The 26,705-nt window shown below is 34.3% G+C and overlaps 1 protein-coding gene across 2 annotated transcripts in view; it reads left to right on the plus strand.

Annotated features, from left to right (window-relative positions):
* The window catches only part of LOC117237919 (SAM and SH3 domain-containing protein 1-like), a 370,645-nt gene that overhangs the window by 263,176 nt on the left and 80,764 nt on the right, over positions 1-26,705 (plus strand). For both annotated transcript variants that reach the window (XM_033502359.1, XM_033502360.1), the window contains exon 2: positions 23,369-23,557. In XM_033502359.1, the coding sequence (XP_033358250.1) occupies positions 23,369-23,557 (189 nt within the window). The remainder of the gene's footprint in view (positions 1-23,368; positions 23,558-26,705) is intronic.

Consider the following 26,705-nt stretch of genomic DNA (forward strand, 5'->3'; position numbering starts at 1 on the left):
TCACCATCGACTACAAATACTTCGCTGTTTTCCTTTCTCTTCTTTCGCTCGTTTCCATGGAGACACTAAAACTGTTGTTTGTTAGAAAATTTCGATATTTAACAATTCGAAAGTCCACTATAATACGATAAAGAAAGAAGACAATTTAGACGATCATAAATCAAATACGAGAATTATACTTATATATAACTTACTTGACTCGGTTTTAAAATTGTTATTCCCGAGTAATTTTTCTTCAATGTAAATAAAAGATAAAATCAAGTTGGAAAGAATTTCTTCAATGCGAATACGTGCACGCAATTTCTACGTCGTTTTAAACGCCGCGTCTCGCTTAACAGACTTTTTTTTGAACGTTCTTAATTACTTGGCCAAAAAAGAGACGAAGCAAAGGGTCGTTAGCCACCATACCTTGGACGCAATCCTCAAGAAACCAGCCGAAAATGTGTTTCGACTGAAGTTGGAAACTACGAAGGGAAAAGTGGCGAAGAAAACGGTTGGACATAAAAAAACAAAATGGACTCGCAGAGTTCGCAGTGGAAACGACATAGCTCAGATGATATTTCAAGATAGTTGCATGTTTTTAAGAATGAAAAGAATGTGACAAAGAAAATATTGAGTTATTCCTACGAACTCTTTTGAATATCTACTCACAAAACTAATTAAATTAATACGAAGAAATTGATTTAGGAATCATGTTGTTGAATGGGAATTTTTATTATGTTTGCGGTTTTAACAATATCCAAAAAGATTCCAGTCTGTAAATAACAATTGAAAAAGAACAAATATTCTATATAAGTTTCTCCAGTGAAATTGAACAATGATTCTATGCTTTTTTCACACAGTACACATGCATTTTTCAAACTCGTTTTATTTATAGTTCTTTTATAACAAACTTTCAGTGTTAATCCTCTTGAACCGATTACTTGAAAAGCCGTTTAGCAAACCGGATTTGTATTCCTGTTAGGTAATCGATGGTTTTCCCCTGCCGATGTAATAATTTGTCATAAAGGTATACAAGAAAAATCATATAGACACCTAAACCCTGGTACGTTCCATTATATCTGTCTTCCAACAATATCTGTTAAAATTAATAAAATGAAAAGTTAATAAGTTTACGAGTTAACGTCAGAAAGTTCGTAATATGTCATCCTTGCACACAACACCATCTTCATTATAAAGAAATAATCATGTAAATAATTCTCTTCTAAGCGTTTGTTCTAAATTCTCCATTGCTCCAAGACACGGTAAACCTTATTCGTAGTATGCATATATCATTTATATATTATATATTTTTATGATGCATATATATGCGTATTATCAGTCCATTGAATACTACACGTGCTTCTGAACTACCTCTGTCTTTATCTCCATAATTTACCCTCCTTTGCATAGGCGCCTTACAAAAAGACGAAAATTATCAGGAAGCGACTTCTTCTAAAGAAATCGAAGATGTTTGAGAAGGAGAAACGCAAGAAAGGAAAAAAGGAGGAGGATAGTAGAAGAAGGTAAAAAGAAGGCAGCCTTTGCTTGGTAAACCAAATCTCTGAGGAGTTGAAAACACCGAGGCTATTCCACGCACGTATCATCGCTCCCGTCTGCAACCGGGTTCGACCCTCTTCAACTCTGTTCGCCCCCTGTCCTCTAAACCCCTTCCCAAGGAACAGCCAAAAGAGACGGGCCTCTCGTTCCCCTGGCCTCGTCATATTTTCATCTTTTTCCACTCTTTTGCTATCTTGTTCGTCCTTTCTCGCCACGGTATCGCGTCTCAGACGCGAAAATGGCCGGTCGGCGCAGGCCGAAACGGCTTCAGCCTTTCTGAAAAATGCACCAACGTCGCGGACCAACGTGTACATACACAGGATCACACACGTGCATGTTTCCTCTCCCGGGAAAGTATTTTAGACCTTGAAAATGCATGATATCCGCCAGCGAAGAAGAGAGACTCGACGAATCGATAACCGCGTACACAATGGCCAGACTCTGCTTATCGGCGCTGTTACACGTGCACCATTCGTGAGTGATGGGAATTTCTTTATGAAAGAGCTGGCAGAACCTTCGAGCGGGATCGAAATATAAGATCACCACATTTTCTATGCTTCCGTACGTAACCGGCTTCTTTGAATTTTCACGGAAATATGCAGGTCCGAAACATGCTGCGATTCCGCGTTTTATATTTGATGTTTGACGTGATTGGACGTGGAGTTTTATGCATTTATGGGAACCTTAAAGGTGGAAAAATCTACAGGATGTAAAAAGGCGTGTAAATTATTCAAAGTAGAGTTATTCTCTAGAAAACAATTTTTTATCGTTTGAATGAGTTAGAACTGCTTTGATAATTGATAAATTTGAAAAGAGGCAGCGGATTAATTGTTGAGGTTGACTGATAGAATAACGAGTGGATGAATTTGTAATAGAAAAATATATTGAAATAAATAAAGGTATAAGTATAAATATAAGTATATGTTGATCCAAATCCTCACTCTTACAGTGTTACAATACAATAGAAGAAGCTATGAATTTGCATGAATATATTTCTAAAGAGATTTAATTGATTTATACTCTCGGTGTCTCAATTTATAATATGAAACAGTTTGTATCTTTTACAGAAAATAAAAATATCAATCATATATTAGCTTATATTGGTAACCAAGTACAAACAGTATCGATTGTATCACAATACTGTTGATTGGTTTACGAACAGTTTCATTGATATAAACTTATGTTTCAGACAAGGTGCAACAAATGGTTGATTGTAAAAAATTAAACAAACCGTGATTATTTTCAATTGCACGCAAGATATATGTCTCCGTTGTGTGCATTGTTACGAGAGCGTTACTTTAGCCAGTTCGTTCCATTGATTCTGTCGTAGGGAATAAAGACAAATGACCGTAGAAGAGACGCGTCGAAACATTACCTAAGTGCATCACGTCAACCGAGCTAATTTGTAATTATTCATTGTGAAGCTATTGTTTGACGAAGAACTTTTACACCATTATAACGAAGAACAACGAAATTATCTAAATATCTTACAAGAAAAATCGCTGAAAATGTTCCTTTTCTATGTTATCTAATGTAAACCATTTTTGTACATTTTTGCCGATTAAAAATCATACTTTTGTATTTAAATACATATTTACTTTTAAACTATTTTCAATTTAAACTAAATTAAGATTGGAAGATGAAAGTCAAATTTGATTAATACATATATATATATTCCATAGTTCTAGTTTAGTATATTGTAATAAATTGAGATTTTGTCAAAATCATGACAACAGATTGATCTTGAGTATTATTAAGTCCAGTTTTTAGAGCATATTAAAATGAGTTTTTTTAGGAACGTAAGAATTAATTATTGAAAACATACAATATAATTAAGAAACATTTTTCAATTAGCTACTAAATATTTTTTAAAACAAAAAAAAAATATAGAATTGACGAAATCAATATAATTTCAAATCAATGATTTATTCCTGTCATATAATAATAATAGCTGCTAAACAAGAAAAAGATTTTAATCTAAAAGATATGGTAAAAAATTACATATTAATAAATTTTCGAAAGAAACAATCTTTGTTTTTTACTGTGAGAATGAATAGAATTTCCTTGACAGTGGAAAGAATTCATCGAACGAAGAGTCTCGCCTTCCGCGTAGTACTTTAGACTTTTCTCTTAACAAACTTCCGGAAAGCAATAATTTCATAATTCTTGCGTACGGATTAATTCAGTGAGAAAGTTCACGAGAACAAGTCTGGTAAAGAGAGACAGATAGAGAGAGAGAGAGAAAGAGGCTGGTATGCTGTACTGAACGACAGAGAAAAAATTGTTAGCTGGTCCACTAATTGGCCAATCCAGTAAATCTTTGGCGAATCTTAAAATTTCGTAAGAAGGACCGTGAAAAGTCTTTCTTTTTGGCCGGTAAGAACAGGAGAAAAGGGCATGAAAAGAAGTTTAAGGCGAACCCGTGGGAAAGTTGGGAAACGGAAGTTGGATGGCCGGACTCGGGGTTGTACGAGCGAACGAAGTTGAGCAAAAATTAGTGTCGCGTAATTAACTCGGAGGAATAAATTCGCATTAAAACGGCGGCCAGGGACGCAATGGGAAGAACGAACACCAGTGCAAAGCAAAAATCGCGGCCGTAAAAATTAACCGTTTTAAACGTCCCGTCGTGTAACAAATGAACCTTCAGACACACTCGTTTCTTCTGGAAAAACAGAAAGAAATGCCTGTTCAACCGCTCGTTCTGCTCTTTACTGTCCCTCTTCTTGGTTTTTCACCCTTTCGTTCGACTTTGCGTGAAATACCTTAAATCATGGTCATTGTAGTTTTGTTATTTATATGATATCCTATATACGTCATCACTAGACCGTGCATTTTTATGAAAATTATATAATATTTTTCTAGACGCAACTGGAAGAATGAAACATAAATAGAAATATTTTAGATAATAATAATAAATATAGATTTATTTTATCCCATTAATATTGTACATTCTTTAATATAAAAATTAATATAAATTAACAAAAATATCACCTAGAGCGGTTTATTATTAAATGTATGTATTGGTGCGTTGAATATTTTAATATTTTATTTAGTTGATATCCATTATTCCGATGTTCCATTATTATGCCTTCTATTATGCCTTATCATAACGTAACATTGTGTCGTAAAATATTCGAAGTTATACTTTAATTCATTTGTATAATTCCATTTATTATAAGCACTTCTCATTCAAGAGTATCTACACATCGTTGTCGTAACGTACTACATACTACGCACATCACGTGACTAGTTCATTCATACGTATGCTCTGTTTCAGCCATTCAGTTAAATTTCTCGTGCCTAGTCCTCTTCGCTCATTCAGTCAATTCGCCAAGCAACTTCTGAGTTGTACTTCTAACATAATCGTCCGTCATTCAAAGCAATTGTATTAATTTATAAATGCAGATACAAGTATCAATTTGATTAGGTGATACATATATCACCCGCACATTTTATCGTCATCGTTCGAATGTTATATTATTCTTAACAAATTTAAACTTCTTTTGAAGGAATATAAATTGATGTGAAATTATTAAAACCATGCCAGTATTTAAAGGAGATATTACTTTCCAATATGCTCAACGTACAAAATGCAAACAATTGGTTCAATATATTGGGTATTGGTTAAAAATATCTGTCATGCAACGACCAGTTGAAAAATATTGAACGAATGCAAGATTCGTTTATTCAGTTTATCGTGAATTTATAATACATCGACGTATTTGGTTGTTGAATTATACGTCACAGGTGAACCCTTTGGAATTGAACGCTATTCGTCTGACCCAATAACCTAAAAATATATAATTTAATTTTAGCCATTAATTCAATCATCAATAAAACTCAACGTTCTTATTATAATAAAATATCCTAGAAATTGAAAACTATGCTCATTATCCATATTTAATATTCATATACATACTTTTATTCATTTTAATTGTTATTCATAGGCTGGTAGATTAATTCATCAATAAAATTCAACTCGCTCATTGCAATTCTGCTATTCAAAAGAGAATACATAGAATTTTACTATTGGAAAATAAGTATGTAGGTATATAGAACGTTTCATGAATAAGCTTCCATTCGTTACAATTAAAGCATCCCCTGGAAACTCTATCGCTATATCTACTCACAATTTATATTTAGTCTTCATATACATAAATTCATCATCCAAAAGAGAGTAAAAGTAGATATACATAATGCACATACATACAAGGTTTCACATTTTGTGGTCTGGTTATTCGCGCTTTCGCGTTAAAATCCTGGCGATGTTGCTGTTGTAAATACATTGTCTGAGCGCAACACCAACAGGAAAACGGATTCCAGGCCGTGGTAATGGCATTACGTGCACAATCAACAGGACCGAGCTGCAAATTGAATAACGCTGCAGTGTCGACTGATATGTATCGCGTCTGAGGCCAAACCCAAACATCTTCGTCGCGTACACGCTTCCTCTATCTTCCTATTTTCCTTCTCCCTTCGATTCTGATGTTCTATCGCCCTATCTTCTCTTCTTCGGTTGGTCTACTACCTTGATCTTATTCTCTTTACACGAGGATCGTGATACGGGAATACCTACGTGTCGCAGACATTGACTCGCAACAACTCCACTCACACTACTTGTGTTCCGTGACCCGTAATCGGACTGGAAAAATTTTTCCCTATTGAATTTCACGTTCAGGAAATTCTTTCTACTCAATTCCAACAAAAGTTCAATTTGTGAAGAAGAAAAATAATCGCGAATTGAATCTTAAATCACCTTATTTGATTATTAATTTTCTGTTTATCTGAACGTGTTGTTAACACTTTAAAGTGTTTTGCGGAGGGAATTGTAAAATTACTAAATGTATCCTTTTAGTAAATTTCTCAATTTCATTAACCATATACATGATTAATATTCAATTTAACATAAATGAAATATATTACCAGTATAAGTTACTTATGAAAAAATGTCACAAATAATCGTCAATTCTAAGGTGAAATTGAAAGAAAAATGATTTATTTGCAGACTTGATTGGCATGGCTTTTGAGTGACCGATATATCAAAGCGAGACAAGAATAAAGTTTGGCTGAACATCAATCGATAATATTTTGCCGCGTCTGTTTCTCTTAATACTTCAATTGTAACACGAACTTGTCAATATTGAAGCTAGCTGATTACGTTCAATCACGATATAATTGTCAATTAGGAAGGACTGACGATTAACGAGTAGTAGTTCAGTTAAATGGAAACAAACACTTTAACTTTAATCGCGTGGTATTTGCGCAATAATTGTTTGAATGTTTGGAAGCGAATGATTTATATGTATCGTCATTTTTTATCGTACAATCTCAAGATCTACTCCACAATCCATCACGTCCCATCGATAATAAAAATCCTATGAATAAGAAGGAAAAATAAAAATCGCACTAACATCCACCAAAAATTTTAACAATTTATCTATTCAATAAAATATATCCGAATCCTTTTACAAATATCGGACACGTTAATTTATACTTTTTAAGGTAATAATTTTTCAGACGGCTTAACAGAAACGGCTAGATAGTTGGATCTCGTTTCTTCCTTTTTGCTCGATCGTATCAAACGTGTCGGCAAGTAAATTTCAACGGGTAGGCACGCGCGCGAAATTACTTTGTGTGACTAACACCGTTTCCATCTTCCTCTCTTTCCGTACTTTGTCCCTTGCGCCGCCGCTTTTCCCTCGATCCCCTTTTTTCTCGGGCGGCAATGTGTAACCCGCACCCGTGAGAATAATGAGAGAGAAACCCACGGCCAGACGGCGTCTCATTAAAGACGGCACATTCAGGTGTCAAGTTTGAAATTTTAATTAGTAAAAAACCAATCCAATTCCACGTCGCGTCTAGCTCAACCCTTTCTCGTTCCTCTGCTTTTTCTCTCGCTCCTGGGAAGCGACCGACGACTGCTCCACCTCAAGCTCTCCAAACCATCGAACGTTTCAATTACCACCGGATCTGATCAGTTTTTCCTGCAAGCTTACAACTTCATGTTTTAACGCTCGCACGTCTACGATCCGAGACGTCTCTGACACATTTTCAACTACTTATGACTTACCTCAGGTAAAACGATGTTTTTATGGTTCTGCTGCGAGTCTTGAAATGTTTAATTTCGACCTTATTCTCATTTTAGCGAACGAAAGATATTTTGTATTACTATATCTGAAGGAGATGTCTGAGACAGAAAATTCATATGAGATACGATGCGTGTTAGAAGATTTTTTATATTTTGTCTAATTGTAGTAATATTTTAATTTATACATATTTATATCTTTAGAAAAGAAGTAGTGAATTACACATACGTATAAATCTGTATCAAGGTTAACAAATAAGCTAACATCATTTGTATCTATAAATTCGTCTCTTAATAGCTTATCTGAATAACAATATCAATATAATTCCATTAAAAAAGCAAAGAACAGGTTATATTAACCTCTACAAACGAAACCAATCAAACTAACCAATATATAAATAAACGTTATATTAATCATCATAAGAAATTATACTTATTACAAGATTTACAGAGTAAATTCTACTCAAAATAACGTATTTTTTAAAATAATGAATAACTCAGAAAATAATTACATGCAGAGTTTCTAATATTGACATAAGAAAACGTCAGCTTTTTAAAAAAGACGCTTCAACAATCAGAATAAGGGGATAATTCTTGAAAGAGAACAGAAGAGTAGGTTTAAATATGTCTAGAATTACGTAATGTGACTCGTTAGCGATTTATATTTGTTCTTAAGTGAACTTATTCCAGAAGGAAACGTCTCTATTGTCAGGGCTGAAATGTGCAATCTAGTCGCAAGATTGCAGTAACACTTGAAGGTCTGTCGTGTAAACGGTAATGACGCGTATTCTCGTTGTGTAGGTTAATTAATGTTTGCGTTACTCGCGTCTGTAGCTAATTATCTGGCCAGTACTCGTAATCCCATCTTATTACCTGAATACAAATGACGTAAGTCTACGCCCGATTCGAATCTCAAGAGTCTTTTAATGACTCTTCCTCGTCGTTACGAGTCAATCGTTTTTCCAATCGAAAGTACTTTGTTATCTTCGGTTAAACCAGAGAAATATTCTTCTTCTAGTAGTTATCGATTCTTTCATTTTTTCGATTTCATCCTTAAAAGATATACACGAAATATTGTAACGACTATTATATGCAGGATATTTTATACATATATTTTTCTAGCATATTATGTGCACTTTTTAATTTCTCATAAACGCATAAAAACCTGCAGTAATTATATTATTTTTAATTCTAATTGTTTCTACTTCAATAGGAATCGTTAAAAGTTATTGTAAGAAATAAACCATTGCTTGGTTTAAGAATAAATACAGTGGAACGTTTGTAGAATCAATACGTCGTCCATCTCTTTCCTTATTTATTCCTTATATTTTCCTTATTTTAGTGGAGCTATTATTTTTCCTTATTTTATCGGATTCATGGATCATTCCTTTTTTTCTTATTCTATTGGATTATTGGATCCATGAAGTGATATACATATTCAGAAACAATGTATAATATAATAGAAGCTTTTATACTCGATATTGTATAACTTTTGTAAATATTTTTCAATGCCTCTAACGGTAACAGATATATTCTATGTGGTCAAATTTATTATTCTCTTCTGTGTTACGTATATTAATATAGAGGCAATGGGAATACAATTCTGGATTAAGCAGTGGAAACACAAATTAACGTTTTCATTGACGTTGTCAGGCTAACGACAGCGTCGAAACGCCTTGTTTCATTACTCATTCAATAAAATTGCCGGTGTATACCAACCACAGAACAACAGTAACACTGTCAGGGTGCACCGTTGTCCTCTATTGTGCATCCCCATATCCTTTGATGGCGCCGTCCGTGCATTGTGGATTGCTTTCGTTTCACACAATATGTGACGGAACGTGTGGTCAACTTGTATACAACAGTCAATTTTGTTTTGCACGTGGACTCTGATATTGAGTAAAAAAAATTGCTTGCACTAAAATTTCCGCCACATCTTCTGTTATTCCGCTCCGATATTGATAATTTTCCAAACTGAAAGTTGTATAATCGTGAAATAACGTTTTACTTCTTCCTCTTAACGATTCGGCTTTATAAAAGATACTCGATTTGTGAAATTTCTACAGTTCCAATAAATCGAAATTTTGATTTTACAATTAAGAGAAGTTTGAATATTTGATTATAAAGCATAATTATGACCAACATTATGCTTAAGTTAGTAGATGGTTTCGTTTCAATTGAAGCTAAAATCATTGTCGATATAATTTAATGCACAATCAATTATTCAGTGAAATTCAAATTGCCTGAATGAAAAAAAGGAATTACAATTCTGATTTGTATCATATGTATCATTCGTTCTCCTTTTATAAACTTATGATTAAATTCCTCACAGTTTCTACGTAATAATATGTGACAATTGATTAATTATAGCAATTACTGTTAACGAACAAATTTACTCTTTGTAACTGACAGGGGAAGTTAATCGGATTTTTATCACTTGCGTAACATGTAATTTTACAGTTTCGCCTTGCGGCAGAATTAATAGTAATTATATGATTTAATGACCGTGAATCATAGAAATTGTTCAATGGATCTCTTAAACTGTGAAGTAATGTGTGTATATCCTCTTGTAGGCCTGACATGGATTTTACGCTAATCCAGTAGTGGATTATACGTGACCATGTACAAAACACATTAAATACTCTCGCTTAAATTGATATTTAACGTTCAATTTTGTATTTCATGATGTAGTTCAAAATTTTCAAAATATAATTTGCAAGCTTTAAGTGTGTATAATAGGTACATTAAATATAGTCGAATTTCCATCATATAAATTAATGAAAACATTTCCCGATAAGAAAAGTTTTTATCATACGTTAATCTTTTAGAAACAAAGTTATGCTATTAAATATCTAATGAAGGAAAGAATGTTAGAAATAGATAAAAAAGATATCTTCTTTATTTATAAATGAGACAGGGATTCGTGCAGTATCCAAATTAACGTGAAATCTGTGACAAACTTATAAACATTATTAAAATTGAGAACTCGATCCTTAATTAAGAATAATATTTTCTGAACAAATAACTGTTATTAGTGACAAAGGATATTAGATTTCGATAGGATTTTGCACAAAATGAAAAATGTCATAGTTTTTGAAAACTTTTTAATTATTATATAAATATTTGCAGCTTACTTCCTATTTTTTGTAATAATAGATATTGCTACGTGTAGATTTGCCTACGCAGAGAGTGGTAATTTTGAAATTCTGCAACATACCAGGCAAGCTAGATAAAAGTTTTAATTTTGCCTAGTGAATAAAAATTCGAGTCTACGATTGCCATACACGTTCCTAGTATTACGATCGTTAAATCGTTTTGAGAGAATTTGTATAATACATAACTAACGTTATACAATAGAAAATATTTCAAATAATTCAGTAGATAAAATTCGAATATTCTAATGACGTATTAAATTCGACAATTTTATTTTGGCATTCTATATTCTTCTGTATTACCGAAAATAAAGCCACTATAAATTTGTTATTTTATTTTATTGTCTTCACATATATTCTACGCGTCACCGATGCATTTCTTGAAATTTGAATTATCTTTCTAAAATATATGTACATATAACTGCAAACTTCTTTCTTTTCCCTTCAGGTTTTTGATCTTCCAGTTTGGTTTCTTTGGTATAAATTCTAAACCTTATTCGTTAATAATTCCAATACTAAGATAATAATAAAAATATACAGCACTGCATTTGATTTTTTAGAATACGAGTCGCTTTGCATGTAATCTTTAAGACGGTTGAGAAACAACTGCATCGAATTGCGCATTTAGTCAAGTGAAGGCGAAAAGTTCTCGTAAAACTACCACTTTCATAAAACTCCAAGATGTAATAGAATATATTAAGGAAGCCATTCGGATTAGTTCCAGGCATCGAACCAGGTCCCGTAGTAATATTGGCTGCTCGAAGCGAAGGAAGATTATTGAAATGGCACATTTCGCAAGAATTAATATAAATTCATGCATAGGTTTAACGACACTCCGAGGCCAGAAGAAATGCTCGCTGGCTGCTTCGAACAATATCTGCATAATTAACGCAATCAATTTCTGAGCGCTAGACGGGCTTGCGACTAATTTCATATTCCGCCCGAGAATTAAAAGCAGAAGAATAAGGGAAGAAGGGCATTTAACTGCGAACAAGTCGACGCTGGTTCAATTTTCATTTCTATTCCGTAGAATTACATTTTCGCCCGATCTTATCTGCTTTTACGACCTTTAATCATCCACATCCTCAACACAAGGGGAAAAAGAATTCTTATTAATGCTTCAATGAAACAATTCCTTGCCATGAAACGTTGCTCTTGAACGAATTTGCCGTATATTTGAAAATTATAGCGTAAATGTTGGTAAACTGTAAGAAAGAAACATAATATTTCTCTGATTAAAGTAGTATCTTTGTCATTAGAAAAAATTCAAATCTATTCTCGAAATATTCGAATTGCTAAATGAGTCTCTCAGAAGTCAAACTTATACAACCCCACTTTTTGTTAATTTTTTAATTGCATTATACGAGTACACGATTAATATTTGATACACGAAAGAAAAATGGTTTCCTTCCATAAATTCATGCGGGACAAGAAAATGATACGATATACATAAAATAAATTCCAAGATACGTAAAAAAAATGACAGAAATATTTATAATATCGCTGCTTTTTTATATTTGTATGAAATATATGAAATTTGCCAATGAGGTGTTTGAACAATTCAAATAGGACAAACTAAAACTAAAAAGAAACTATTAAAAAATTTTCATACGTAAAGAGAAGAAGAACCAAGATATATTTTAATACATTTATAGTTAAGTAATTAACTGGAGTAAAAATCACAAAAGCTGAGAAGAAAAAGATAACTAATTTCAAGACTAAACTATTTTTGACACTTACATCTTTTTAATATATACAGTACACCATTTCTTTTTATCTTCACGATTGTGAGTTCATAACATATGCAAGAGGCGTTGTGCATTAGTAATATGACAAACGCAGGCAGTGGTCTTCCTTAACAACGTCTTCTTCGCGCGAGGCACAGCTATACACTAAAATAAACAGAAGCAGAAACTCTTTCATCACGTCTACAAACACAGTGATGAGAGAAAGAAGACGAATCGCCGAAAAGTTTCAAAATTTTCGTCCATCTCGATCTTGTCGTTGCCACTTATAAAAATTAAAAAGCTTCTTTGTTCAAGAATCGCATCGTGGAGGCACGGTGATGTTTTGATCAGACGGCCGAGAAGGAAAAATCTGGAGGAGCAGAGCAAAGAAAGACGACGATGGACAAGAAAGTAGGAAGGAAAATCGAGGTCCAGAAATCTGACAGCGTCTTTTCTGAACGTAGAGAACCGCGTCGCTTTTAGTTGGTATTAACGGGCTTTGAGCGTGTGGACCAGTCGCACGGAACTATCGTGTCGCGACAGGACACTCTCTACCGAAGAAGTTACAATGGCGGAAATCTCGCGCGAGAAGCCGGAAGGAAAAGAATAGAAGAAACTGGCGAAAGAGACAACTGAGAGACGAAACAGAGATAGAAAGGAACGAAGCTGTTAGGCAAAGAGGGACGGGGGAAAAAAGGGATTTTTCCGGGCTGTACGTAGACTTTAGCACGGTTAGAATAGGGGAACGAGCGCTAAACTGACAATAGCACTTTTTTAAAGGTGCGCTGCTACATTTAACAATGATACGATCCACGCCTGCACGATGCCGCTTTCTCTACCAGTTCAGTACTTTTCATTTTCCCCGCTGTCTTTTCCTTTTCTTAACCGTTCTTCGCAGTCGTATACACTCAAACGACTCGTCCAAACTATCCTCTCGCGCCGCATCCCTTCTATGTATACTCATTCGCGCTTTCACTCGGTGGATCATCCATTCGCCACTCGGAGAAACCCCGTGACAGTTTCTCGGGACCACGGGACTCAGCCTATCTTCGAAACGGCTCTCCAAACAATGGGCAATGCATTTTTCTGATTAAAATTTAACGATGCGACCGCGGTGTGTCGAGATGTGGTGAAAGTACCGCTGACACAATGAAATATCGTGATAGACTTTTCGATCCGATAGGATTAGGGTATTTGTGGTATTGACAATTTTGAAATATAGCGAAAAATTTGCTAGTCGTTATATAATTGTGAAAAGTTTCTTGTATAGCCATAGTTACATATATATTGTAATATCTATTTATTAAATAATTTGTTAACAAATCACGACAAAACGAATTCTCCTCGTCGTTCTTCTGTGTCAATCGTTTCTTCTGTACAGTCATCTTTTTTCATGTTTAATAGAGTTTTCGATATTGCTTCTACGTATGTGTGTTTATCGTTTTATAGTTAATGTTTTGTCTCATTATTGTTTTGACGATTTAGTAACATCGATATTTTGATTTTATATTTTCTAAATATTTTATGTACCCATAGAAGTTTCATCAATGCGATTCTTTGTATCTGTTCGTAATTCAGAACAATGTAATTACAGCTTCAACTTTCCGATGAAATACGATAATCCTTTTATTTAACGTAACATTCTTTCTCTGTTATTAATATTCGTGTATCTGATACTACTGCAAAATTTTGCATTAATTCAATGTTCCATCGGTATCATCGATATATTGTGACACAAAAAGAATCATTTTATGGTGGTACGTTATACATTTTTAGAGAAGAAGCGAAAATCCATAAGATGTACGTTTTCAGTATTCTCAAAGAATTGCAAGATGATACTGGAGACTTTGATTAAAATGCAAGTGTCAGCGAGCATGTTTAGAGCGAAGAGAAGAAGGTTCTATCGCATCGCAGCATCAGCAAACTTTCTTCTTTGCTTCTCTGTTTTTGCGAAATCTTTTTTTCGAACATCCTTAACTTCCAGGTTTCGCAAACATGCCACGCAACCTCTATGGACAGAAAGCTCGAGGAAAGGTGGAATAGAGGCCTCGAGCTTTGTGAAGGGTACGAAACACGGAAGGAACCACGAGTAAAGGCGAGTAGAGACAGGGGAAGACGAGAACACAAGGACAAGAGGTCAAAGAGGAGAGAAGGACCTAAGAAGGGAAAGAAGGAAGACAGATTGCGAAGAATAGAGGGTTGGTTGGGCAAGAGATTAAGGTGGCCACTCCTAAGCCTGGCGCCAAAAATCCTGACGGCACAAGCTTTTCGCAGAGCTCGAAAGGAATGAAATACCTACCACCTTTTTCCCTTGTATGCCTTTCCTAGGCCAGTCTCTGCTTCTTCGCATTACTCGCCGACCTTTGCCCTCTTAACTCGTCGTACCCTTCCGACTTTACTTTTACCTTGTGTCACCTTGCTGCCAAAAATCACGAGTCAGGCCGTTCTCGTTTGGACTAATGGTCTTCGTGCCTGAAATATCACGTCGCAGAGTAATCCAGAAATTTTATGCAATAATATATATCTTTGAAAATATAGCGTTTTTAACGTAGATATTTATTTTATTAAGTTACGTTAGGAAGAACTGAAATGATGATAATGAATCACTGATTGTAATGTTAATTATGTTGAATTAGATTACCTTCTGTGTAAGAATTAGTGAGCTGATTATGATGGTGGTGTAGATCAAAACTTTGAGAACTTGGATTTCTTTGCTTTAAACATTATTACAAATCTTTAAAGCATTATTTCCTATGCATGTATATAAATTGCGGTTTATTTATTAATTTTTTAAAAAATATATTCATTGATACACATGCATATACATATAACTTAGGTAAATATGGTAACAGGATGTGAGTTAAATTCTAGTACAATAAAAGATTCAGGATAGCGTGGAAGGCAAATATTATTATGTGCCGAGTATGAGATTTATATAATTTTTTCATCAGCTTAAAGTAACAGATATAAATCCCTGAAAGCTTTTTGTTAATCATTTCATACCGTTAATACTATATTCTCTGCAAGATATTGATTTTCGTAACTGGAAGCATTTGTACGAATATCCGCGGAATTTTTAATATTTAAAATTGTTTCAAATCCCAATGCGTTTGATAGATCGAAAAAAATGTGCCATGGTAAAATTAATACCCCGAAATTTGATACGAAATTTTTCTGTTAATTACGTGCTCCAGTATATACATAGAACTGAAACAACTCCTTAAGGAATCGAATAAATGAATCTTAAATCAACTAATCTCATCGTGACGAGAGTTTTCAAGCTTAACGTGATATTATCGTTCTATTATTAATAACGGAGGTACACTGAGAAGTGTCGTAACCCTGAAATAGCCAAAAAGTTTCTGAAAGAAAAGTTGACAGATTTTTGACACGTGGCGTACAGTTTACGATTCATAAAAGAGAAATAACCGGCTTGGAAGTTCGAAACAAGTTTCTCCGGTATTCATAAAGTTGGCCACACGTATCAGCGATCTCGATTTTCCACCTGTCTCGTCCCGTTAAAACATTTCCTGTCTCTGGTACCGTGCAATACAATCGGGAAAAAAGAGAGGCCGAAAAAGAGGGAAATAATAAATGCACGGTTCGTTGAAGTCCGTTGTTTACACGTTTCGGGCTGGTGGTACTCGATTAACGATGAATTTGAATGACGTCTGGCGGCAGAAGATCCCGATTTTTGGCTCACCTCGATTTTCGCGAATTACATTTCGTAATTGAGGAGAGGACGGGAGAGAGAAAGAGTCAAGCAGAGTAGAGCAAATGAAGTATATGTAAATAATGAGGGTGGGAATGAATACGTTGGAGGGACTGTGGCTGCACTAATGGCGGGTGCAACGGCCGTTGAAGGGCCACCCGAAAATAATTCCGTCCTCTATCCTACCAAGAGAATCCCCCTCAGGCCGCCCAATTATCGTGAAACGCCTACCTACTATTTCGCGCTTCAGGCTTAAGCAAATGAAAAGCGACGCTTGTCCCTAGACAATGCGACCAACGATAAATCTTGGCTAAAACAAAGCAAAAAGGATCGATGTTTTCTTCGCCAAACTTTTGTCTTGATCTTTCTTAATATCTTTTATTTCTCGTATTTCATTTTTATTTTAATTTCTTTCTTGACTCTGCAATTATTGTTATTTGGCATATTTATACACTGTTCGGGAATTGTTGTATACAGATTTTTGGTTACAAAATTTTATACGAGAATTTATACACAGTTTTAGTAACATTTATATGGGAGGTAATTTTTTGAAAAATATTTGACACATGCTTTTTTTTATCGTTTACATCGGTCGGACGAAAACAACCATCAAAATCGGGGATTGAAACTATTTTTTTGAAATACCTTGGAAACTCGAGGATACAGAAACATTTCCCATTCGAATTACGCGTTAAATAGAGAATTCGGTCGTATAAAGATCGTAAATTCGATCGTCAAGTAATTTATATGGAAAGTTGTAAATTAATTATCGTGTAGATTAAAGCAACCAACGTTTATAATTGTTTCAAATTCTATTACTTATTCCTGGTTATAATTAATCATAGACTAAAGTTATTATTAGTTTCCAAACTCATAATCTGGGTAGTCCTTAGGTTTCTATTTGTTGATATACTACGCAACTGTTGCAGACTGAACTGTCTTATGAGCGGTAACACTATATATGTATTTTATACATTATATATTATTTTATATTCGCTTAACATTGTAATAGAATTATTAATTTCTATAAAATATAGAAATATTTATACACACAAGAAGACACATACAATAGAACGCTTTTCTATAGTAAGTGTTCTAAAACTTCCGTCAGCCAGTGTATCTAAACGTAACAAGTAATACGGTGACTGTCACCCTTTCTTGTCCCGATTTCTTCTTTTCACGTGATTCATTATAGGTGGAAACTTGTATTGGAGTGTACAGAAAGGCAACAGTAGGAAGGATTTCTCGAGGATTGAATCAGCAGAAGTTTAACGGAAACAGTATTTCGTGGTACTTTGCGCGCAATCACTACTGCATATATAAATGCGATGGAACTTTTTGAAGCGAGTCAGCCTTGGAACGTGCATGACGATCCAGCAAGACCGTGAAAAGGAGATGTAAAGATAGAGAAACTTGGGCAAGGAGAAGCAAAGGAAGGACGAAGAAACGATGAAAGAGAAGATGGGTAAAGTCGGTCTTACAGTGCGCGGTTAAACTTCGTGAGCGAGGGAATGGTAGATGGCAGAGGGGTAGCTTCTTGACTTTTCAATTTTCTTCCACTTTTCTCTCGTATCTATTCCCCAAGTTCTTAGCAACCAGCCGATTTAAGCGATCACAACTAGTCAATAGAGTTTGATTTGCCTGCAGACAAGTAATATCTGGAAAAATTCTGACGGTATTTGAGAAGGTTATCGTGATCAGCTTAGATTCGCTCCGTTCTATTGAAACAATTTGATATCATTCAGGCGTATTGTAATCAATGTCATCTTTTATATTTGGCCCTTACATTACCGATTTCTCTTTATTTTCGTAGATAAAAACTGCTTTTGAAACATTTAAGAGTTAAATTAAGTGAACTGCATATTTTAAGAATTTTTTAATCTTAATACCAATAAACGCGACTAGTGCGTAATTTTTTAAAAACCAAACAATTAATCTCGATGGAATTGATAATTTTATATTTCGTATGGTTCATATTATAATTTACTAGATTTCTAATAAATTCATGTATCGCCATTAAGTGTATTTTCTATAAAAATTAAACGTAATTCTAATCAGTGCATTTGATAAAGTTATCTGTTGCGTACATTTGTCGCTTGGTTATGGCAGGAAATAGTTTATTCAATTTACGCCTGAAGACAGCCCTGAAGTATGAAATCCGGATCGGTCGAATACAAAGCTGGGCTTGTCGAACAGTAATTACGTTGCTTACTGCTAATTGACTGTGTTGGTTGTGAACAGGACTTGTTCGTTTGTCATTTGTAACGATTGGGATTTAAAGTAGGACTATTAGTCCCTGGAGGAAATGAAACTCAACAAGAAATTATCATTCCAGTATTGTCTTACACACATACATACATGTACATACATTTCTGATACAGACTCACATTTATCCATTATTTATGCAACCATCAGTTTGTCTGAAGAGTTTACAATTTTGATTACTAATTACCGATGATGATTTTGTTGTCAAGTTGGTAAATTTATTATGATACAGTCTATGTAATTAGAAATTCCAGGTACATATCTACAACTAGAAAATTAGATAGATCGGCTGCAGTATAATTAAAACTTCAGGTAAAGCTGTAGTATTTATGATTAAAAAGTAGGTAAATGGGAATTAAGTTATTATACAGTTATTTTCTTTGAAAGTGTCATATTATGAAACTTTTTGAAAGATAGTCGTAGGAAATGGAAAAGTTCTTTAAGATGGCATTCGTTCTATCGCCATATTGCTAAAAATGTTTCCAAGGATCTAGCCACGAAGTGATGGCAACGATATGGCTTCTGGGTAAGAGGATTCTGAGGGATAGTACGACATTTACCCCGAAAGCTTCCTCATGTTATTATTTCTAACATAGTGAAGCTTCGAGTAGGAATCTGTTGCCAAAATTGTAATGGAACTAAATGAAAATGATTATATTGAATGAATATTATTAATCTTATCATTAGAATGCGGATATTTATAATCTTACGGGAAATTTGAAAGTAAGAAAATGTACAGAACGCAAGTACTATACGAAAATATAAAATATATTCAAGGTGCAGCATACTTTATAATACAGTTTATTCCTAGTTTACATTTCTCTATTATTATTTTCATGAAAATATGAATTAAAACATTATCTCCGCTATAATCGTAGCACCGAAAGAGAAGAATGAACGAAATAATGAATTCACCAGTTGTCGCTATTAAGATAGTTTCAAACAGGTGAAAAAAAATTTCTAAAGAATTTGTTCGATATATCTACATATAATTTCGCCTACCTTATACATCTTATCGGAAAGACAATATTTGTAATAGCTGAAATACTTTTCAAAATTCGTATTTACCTTCGTCCTTTTCAACTCCTCGCCGAGCACTTCTAAAAGGTCATTTTAAAAATATTTCTTGAAGAGGAGCAAATAGTCGGAGAATCGGTCTTCCTGCTCAGTAATGAAGAGTATCAACGATAAACTTATCAAAGACTGTTCAAATACCAGATCGACGTGAAACAGAATCGAATGATTCGTATCCCGGGGAAGATCGGCCGAGTTGATAAACGAATGAATGTTTTAATCACCCCTCGATTATCCGTTCATGGATGAAATTTTAATTTACGAGGCAGGAAAGTTCTAAAGAGTTACGCTCTCCGCGGAAAATTCGTTCGCTTTATGTGCTCGCGCCTCGAAAGTTTCAGTTTGACCGTTAAGCCCCCGAAGGAGAACGACGGGGACTGAATGGGAAACAGAGAAAAACCAAAGGGGAGTGAAAAGGGGAAGAGGGACTGGAACAAGAGCCCAGAGAGAAGTACGAGGCAATGGGTTCGTCGTATCAAACTGGTAGATTGGAATTCTAATTAATACTCGCAGATTATAGATAAGGACGCGAGAAGAGAGGAATCGAGGTGAAATAGGAAGGAAAGATGGTACAACTATGATTCGTTCCTCGTCCCTTTCATCTTTCACGCCTCTTCGTCGTCCCTTTAATACATTCTTCAACTTGCCAACTTAATCCTCCGGATGAATCACTGTTTCACAAATCTCCTATTTTCTGCAAGATATTCCTCTCTATCTACATACTTTTATAAATAATTATAAATTATAAGTTTGATTTTGCTTAGCAATCTTTCGTGACAATATTATAACCGTTCAATTGAATACTAAAATAAATTAAAAGTCATTTTACTGTAAATTATCTACTTCTATATACTGTATTTTTATTGTCTGGCCACTTGGACTCATCATCTTTTAATATCTTAATTGTATCAAATTTTTAAAGTAATGGTTATTTCAAGAATTATTTAATCGTATGAAACTACCATTTAAACCTATTCAAATTGATAAATGAAATTAAGAAATAAAATATGTTATCGCTTTCTGAAATCAATTCTGTACAAAGTATCTTTTAATAACCTGATTTATATTAATCTTAATTATTTTCGTCTTTGAAGATACGCATCTTTATGTTCTGAGCATTACCACTACAGATTTTTATTTTCATTAGATTTTAGTTATTACATTCGAGTTTAGTGGTAGCAACATTGACAATAGCCTTCAATTTCAGTCAACGCTTTTCTTGATAGGTACTAGGATTAAATAAAACGAATAGTTGTTCCAATAGAAACTTAAAATACTCTGATAAGCACGTTTTGAGGAACATTGTGAATAAATTGTACTGCAGTGAAAAATCTTGACACTTGACACTCTTGTGTTTGACGAGTTCATTCCGCTCTCGATTCATCGAACGTCCATAAGCCAATACGTATTGCATGGTATATACCAATGTACGCTCTGCAGATCCCATTGTATGCATTATTGACACCTGCGTTTATCTGACAGTACAGTAACGATCGTAAATATTGAAGAGGCTAGATCTTGATATTTTGATCTCTCGTTTTGATTGATTCAGCATCCGAGTAAAACGAAACGTGCTCGAAGCTACTTATACAATTTTGTATCTGGTATTTTTATCGCGAGTAGTATCGTCTGGCTCGTCAGCCAATATATTTGTAGCGAATTTTTATTCGAATAACTATTTTCCGTAATTTTGAGTCACACTGTAAACTTATTTATACATCACAATTTTTATGGGAAGATGATATATTTATTAATTAGATCAATGTAAAAACAAAATAGTTTTTGTCATATATGTCAACATTTTAGAGTAGGATTAAAAAGCATGTAAAAGGATAACAGCTGATAAATTCGATTAGTTTTGAGATGCTATACTTATCCAAAGATGGTTTAGATTTCAAACGAATATCAAAATGTAGCGATTTCATAAAAAAAAATTCGCATAACAAAATTAATGATTGCATATAAACTCTCTTCATCTTTGCAGATAATACAAATTCTAAAATTTCAAAATACAATTGTTTCGTAGAAATATTTACGATCAATATCATTTGCTAAATATTTCTCAATTCCAATTTCATATTACCAACAGTTCTCTCAATATGGCTACAATCTTCAAAGTATCCATTGAATCGATCCGAACAGATTTAATATAAAATCTTAATATAAAATCAGGAACAGTATACGAAAAAAGACGATGGCAATTTTACGATATTCTTAATACGTACAAATTGTAGTATTTAAATGTAGAGAATATCCGCAATAACGGAAGAATATTTGACAGTCTGCAAGATAGCCGACAACGTCGAGCATATGGATGGCAACGCTCCGAGTGTAAATAAAAGGAGACTCACGCCAGACAAAGTATTCTCCTTCATCTCTTTCTCCGCGTTTTCAGTTCCTCCTCCGTCTTCCTCTCTTTCTTAAACTTATGAAAGGAAAGAACATAGCCAACCCTTCAATGGACGGTACCAAGCCAAATCGAGAGCCAGCAAAAGTGGAATTGTGAAATATTAATGCGACTTCCTCCAGCGTTGTACGTTGATCCTCTGCTCTTCTTCTTCTCCTTTTACTTCCTCCTCTTCTTCATCTTCCTCTGTTACTTTTTCTTTTTGCTCTCGTCTCTACCTCTCTTTTCCTCCGCTCTGTTTTCCTCCTTTCCTTCGTACTTTAGCATTTCCCGCGACTCCGTTGGTGCTCGTTGCACACATGACTACCTTTTCCACCTTATCGTATAACATGCCGACACACAGAACAACGAATATCACCGGCTTTCCGTGTGCACCAGGTACATAGGTCTTCAGAAAGTTCCGTCCGGAGAAATGAATTTGTAAATCGATCGTCTTGGAAAAGAAATTCAAAGATTTCTATGTTTTAGGGATATAGTTGAAACTCGTACTTTACTGTATTTTTGCGCATATGTTATAAAAAGATAGGTTTTTCAAATATATCAATATACAATTAAAGCGTATTTTTGTAATGCGTGGCACAACAGAGTTTAGGGAGATTCTATGGTCCAAAATAAGGAGAAAATTAAGAGTAATACAAGCACATTAGAAGTTTTACTTTTTGAAAATTTGTTGGATATACGTGAATTAGACTAATTTCGAATTAGACAAGAGTGGACAGTTTGTAGAAGGAAAAAGGTATTTTTATTCGAAGTTCTGGGAATTATGAACCATGGTGTATAAATCAGAACTTCCAGAATTCATGCTCTCAGGTGTAAACCGTGTCATTTAAGAAGGTACATTTTTATGTTTCACCAGCGTTGTTCACCTTACTTCATCAACGGTCGAGTGACACATTAATAATGACTGTGGTAATTATAAGATATGATATCAATGTGTCTTCCGACTCTTGAGAAAGATAACGAAATATTAGGATATATTCTGTCAGCAATAAATATTAAGATACTTGTCCTCGTCATCTTTATTTTCTAATTATTTCATTATAAATCTGCAATTTCATTCCCATCGTATGTATCATACAATATAAGATACTAAGTAAAGTAAAATTTGTTACACGTTGCCAATAAACGTAACGATGAGATGTTTTGATATTCTACTTATGACAGTATATATAATGTCCATCAAATGTGGTTTATAAATTTAAAAACCATAAAAGCTCAATATTCTCGATTGCAACAAATCATGAGAAAATTCATATTGTACCACGAAAATATCCTTCGAAAGATACTTTGTTCTAGTTAACATCGCTAGATTCGAAGAAATTAAATTCGTAGCAATTAGCGTATCATATAGGTACATTTGAAAGGCACGCTCCTTGATGTTTCGTCTTTTTCGGATGGCTGTTTCAGGAAGGTGAGAGGGGATACTTAGAGGGACTGGCTTCAAGGTATGCAGACCTCTTCAGAACGCATTACGGAGACGTCCTGGAACCGCTTGAGGAGCTACGCCGCCGTGAAACAAATGCTTCTCCCAGAATGCCCAACACTCAACTCACTACCAGTCATTCACAGCCCATTTACGTGCCCGGAAAATACTCGGTGAGTAAATCCGTCTCTTTCTTTCGCTTCTTGATTTTCATCCTGTCCTTTCTATTTATCTTTTACGACTCTCTCTTTCTTTTCCGCTTTTGTTTCTTCGCTTTGTACGAATTCCCCTGTTACATATGCCACTATAATTACGCCTATTTTTCCGTTTCACCGTTAATTATAGCTCGTTCTAAAGTGCATAATAGTTTTTAGTCATGTAAGATCACGCGATAAATACGGGGCATTCCGTTTCTGTAGGAAGAGAAAGAAAATGTTACGGCTGACTTAGCTTTTCTCAACTTCATGTAGTTTCGTAGGAATGTCTATTTTCTAATTGCATTTAATATATTTATATTAATACTATATTAATAGTAATATAATAATATTATAATAATAATATAATTATATTAATAAATATTCGCATATTTATGCGAATTCGTATTTTTGTAATAGAGAAAGTGGAATCTAAGTAGAAAATTGTCGTACGAAATATAATATTATTGTATTAAATGTAATACATAAATTAAATATCATAACGAATGCTATATTTTGGATATTTTATATATCTTTGCACTTCCAAATTTTCCATAAATACATGAAAGTCCGTAGTACATTAATTATATACTGTAATTATAGTTATTTCTATTTTTATAAGAATCTGTGAAAGTTGTTGCGCGAGTTATCGTAATTGAAAGAAATTAATTGAGAAAGAAACGGTAAGAGTTATGAGGTCCTTTATAATATAAAATACTAGTTCCTTTATGAAATATATGAATTTGTATCTTGCAATAGAAAATACTAAAAGAAGCTATCTGATTTGTCAAAATTATGAGATTTTATTGCATAGATAATTTCGTGTCGATTTAATCTCAAGTCCGTTATTATATTATGTTCTGTTTTCGAGAAAAGGGATAAAAAAGAATTAAAGAAACTGCTTCGACCACTCGCGGAGAGACGCGATCGCGAGGAAGAAGCACGTCAACGGGAGTCGTAAATTCCCGTTATGATTCGATAATCGACGCCACGAAATGATCGATCCCCAATTTCGATTAGGATAATAGAGGTAGTTAAATTAAATATGACACTGATATAACAAGTTATAAATCACAGTTTATTCCAACAACTTTGTAAAGAAGATAGTTACGCTGGCGCGTATGTATAAGTTAAGTGAGTGACTGATTTTAGGGTGGAAACCCGGTCAAAAGATGTTAACTGTTTGAAAGATGGAAAATCAGCGAAGTTCGGTGACGATGCTGTGGCGGAGGAAAGCTAAGGATGGGTGTGTCTAGCGCACAGGACTATCGGATTTGTTGATGACAATTTTGGCTAGGAGAGTGAGGGAAATAGGCTTTGTTGTTAATTGGTTATTTGTTATGGTGGTGGATGAGGAAGGATGCTAACCGCCCTCGAGATAAAGTTACTAGTGGGAGGCCTCATACGTGAGAAAAGGCAACTTTCCCGTGTCCAGCCGTGGTGGACAATAAACTTTAGAAAACAATTCAGTGAAAGAATATTTGTTCGGTTTGAAGGACCTTAACTAGAAAATTCCTGAAATTTATGGAGGGTACTTGAGACTATTGAGGGTACGCAGCAAGGATCTGAAGATATCTGATTGCCATCTTGCCCGCGGTGTGTGACCTGGTTTAGGTAAAGAGTCGGCTGACGTAATAGAAACTATAAAAATTCTAAACACCGCTCTCAAAAGTTACTTAGTGTAGTTATCCAAATATCTTCAAGTAGTATACACGCATTTTATCCAAATTCAGTGATATAAATCAAATATAAGCCAGACGCTGATCTTGAAGATACAGAAATGTTAAAGGGTTCGACCCTTAATTCGAAGTGTCGTTTGTATTTCTAGCGTTTTCCCATGTCATTGGGATTGAAAATATATTTAAGATATAAAGATTTATTAAACACGTATCACTCGATAGGAAATAATCTAGTGACATTACATACCTTCTCTTTTACTCTTCAACTAGAATAATGTTAACAGAGATCAAAGATTTCTCAGCATAAAATAATAATAGAAATACATATGAAGTTTGACAAATTAAAAAATTTCACTATATTTAGCGTAAACACGTTTAGCGAATTCGTTGATCTACTAAGGAATGAAAAACACGCGTTTTAGCGTAACTACCGCATGCTAGGATAAATTCCTTAAATAGTTTCATCTGAAACGAAGGACATACAGTAAATTGTTGCAGAAATACGCAACAGGTGGATTTTCCGGTGAATGACTGTAATTCGACCGAATTGCTTATTGAATTTTGACATTACTGCATAATGTAACGCACCGCCAGGGAATATACGGTGTTTGTATTAAGGTATCGCTAATACACGCTCGATTAGGCTTAGCATTGCGTGTTAAATACATGTACGTATTTCATGTGTAATATCGTAGTATTTAATTGCGTGCAGGATTAGTTGAACGCGTCATTCAAAAGAGAGATTACATTTGAGTTATCCTCATGATTCTTATGTGACATGAGATTACAAATGTCATTCAATATTTGTTTAATATAAATCTTAATAAGATTAACATTTGTTCCGTAGAACTTACGTATTAGCTTTTTTAAAAGAGATAGAGAGATGTTAATCATAAAATCAGAACAAAGTAAACAAAAATTCTAAGCGATATTTAAGTAATGTTGTTTTTTATTTGGCAATAACGTTCTTCTTTATCGAGTTTTACAGCATGCGCATACAGTATAAGTAGCAGTAAAACATGTAACAAATAATAGCAAAATGAGTAAAACTTGTAAGTAAAATTTGTATGAGGTTGTTTTCCATCTCAGAACGAACAATTAATTCTGTTGTTGCTCTTCTAGTTGTTATGGCTATATAGGTGGGAATTATGCTTTAAGCGTTTACGATCCTTCTTATGAGGAAAATTGATTTAAACGCAGTCATTGATAAATGTATGTAGAAATTGGGGCTCTCTTTGTAAAATTACAAGCCAAATGGCACAGATTGCTTCCTCGCTGGAATTGTGAATCCCAAGTTGTGAATGGCAAGTAGTGTGCCATTCTAATTGCGAATATTGCCCGCTAAATTAATACTTTTGCTATGAAAAGCTAACCGTTACATCTCTCGTACTCTGTTGTAATAGTTTTACATGATATGCCGCACAATTTCGCTTGTGCACATGCAAAGT

Source organism: Bombus vosnesenskii, unplaced genomic scaffold (assembly GCF_011952255.1).
Source record: "Bombus vosnesenskii isolate JDL3184/JDL3185 unplaced genomic scaffold, Bvos_JDL3184-5_v1.1 scf7180000013409, whole genome shotgun sequence".
In the NCBI taxonomy this organism is placed as follows: Eukaryota; Metazoa; Arthropoda; class Insecta; order Hymenoptera; family Apidae; genus Bombus; species Bombus vosnesenskii.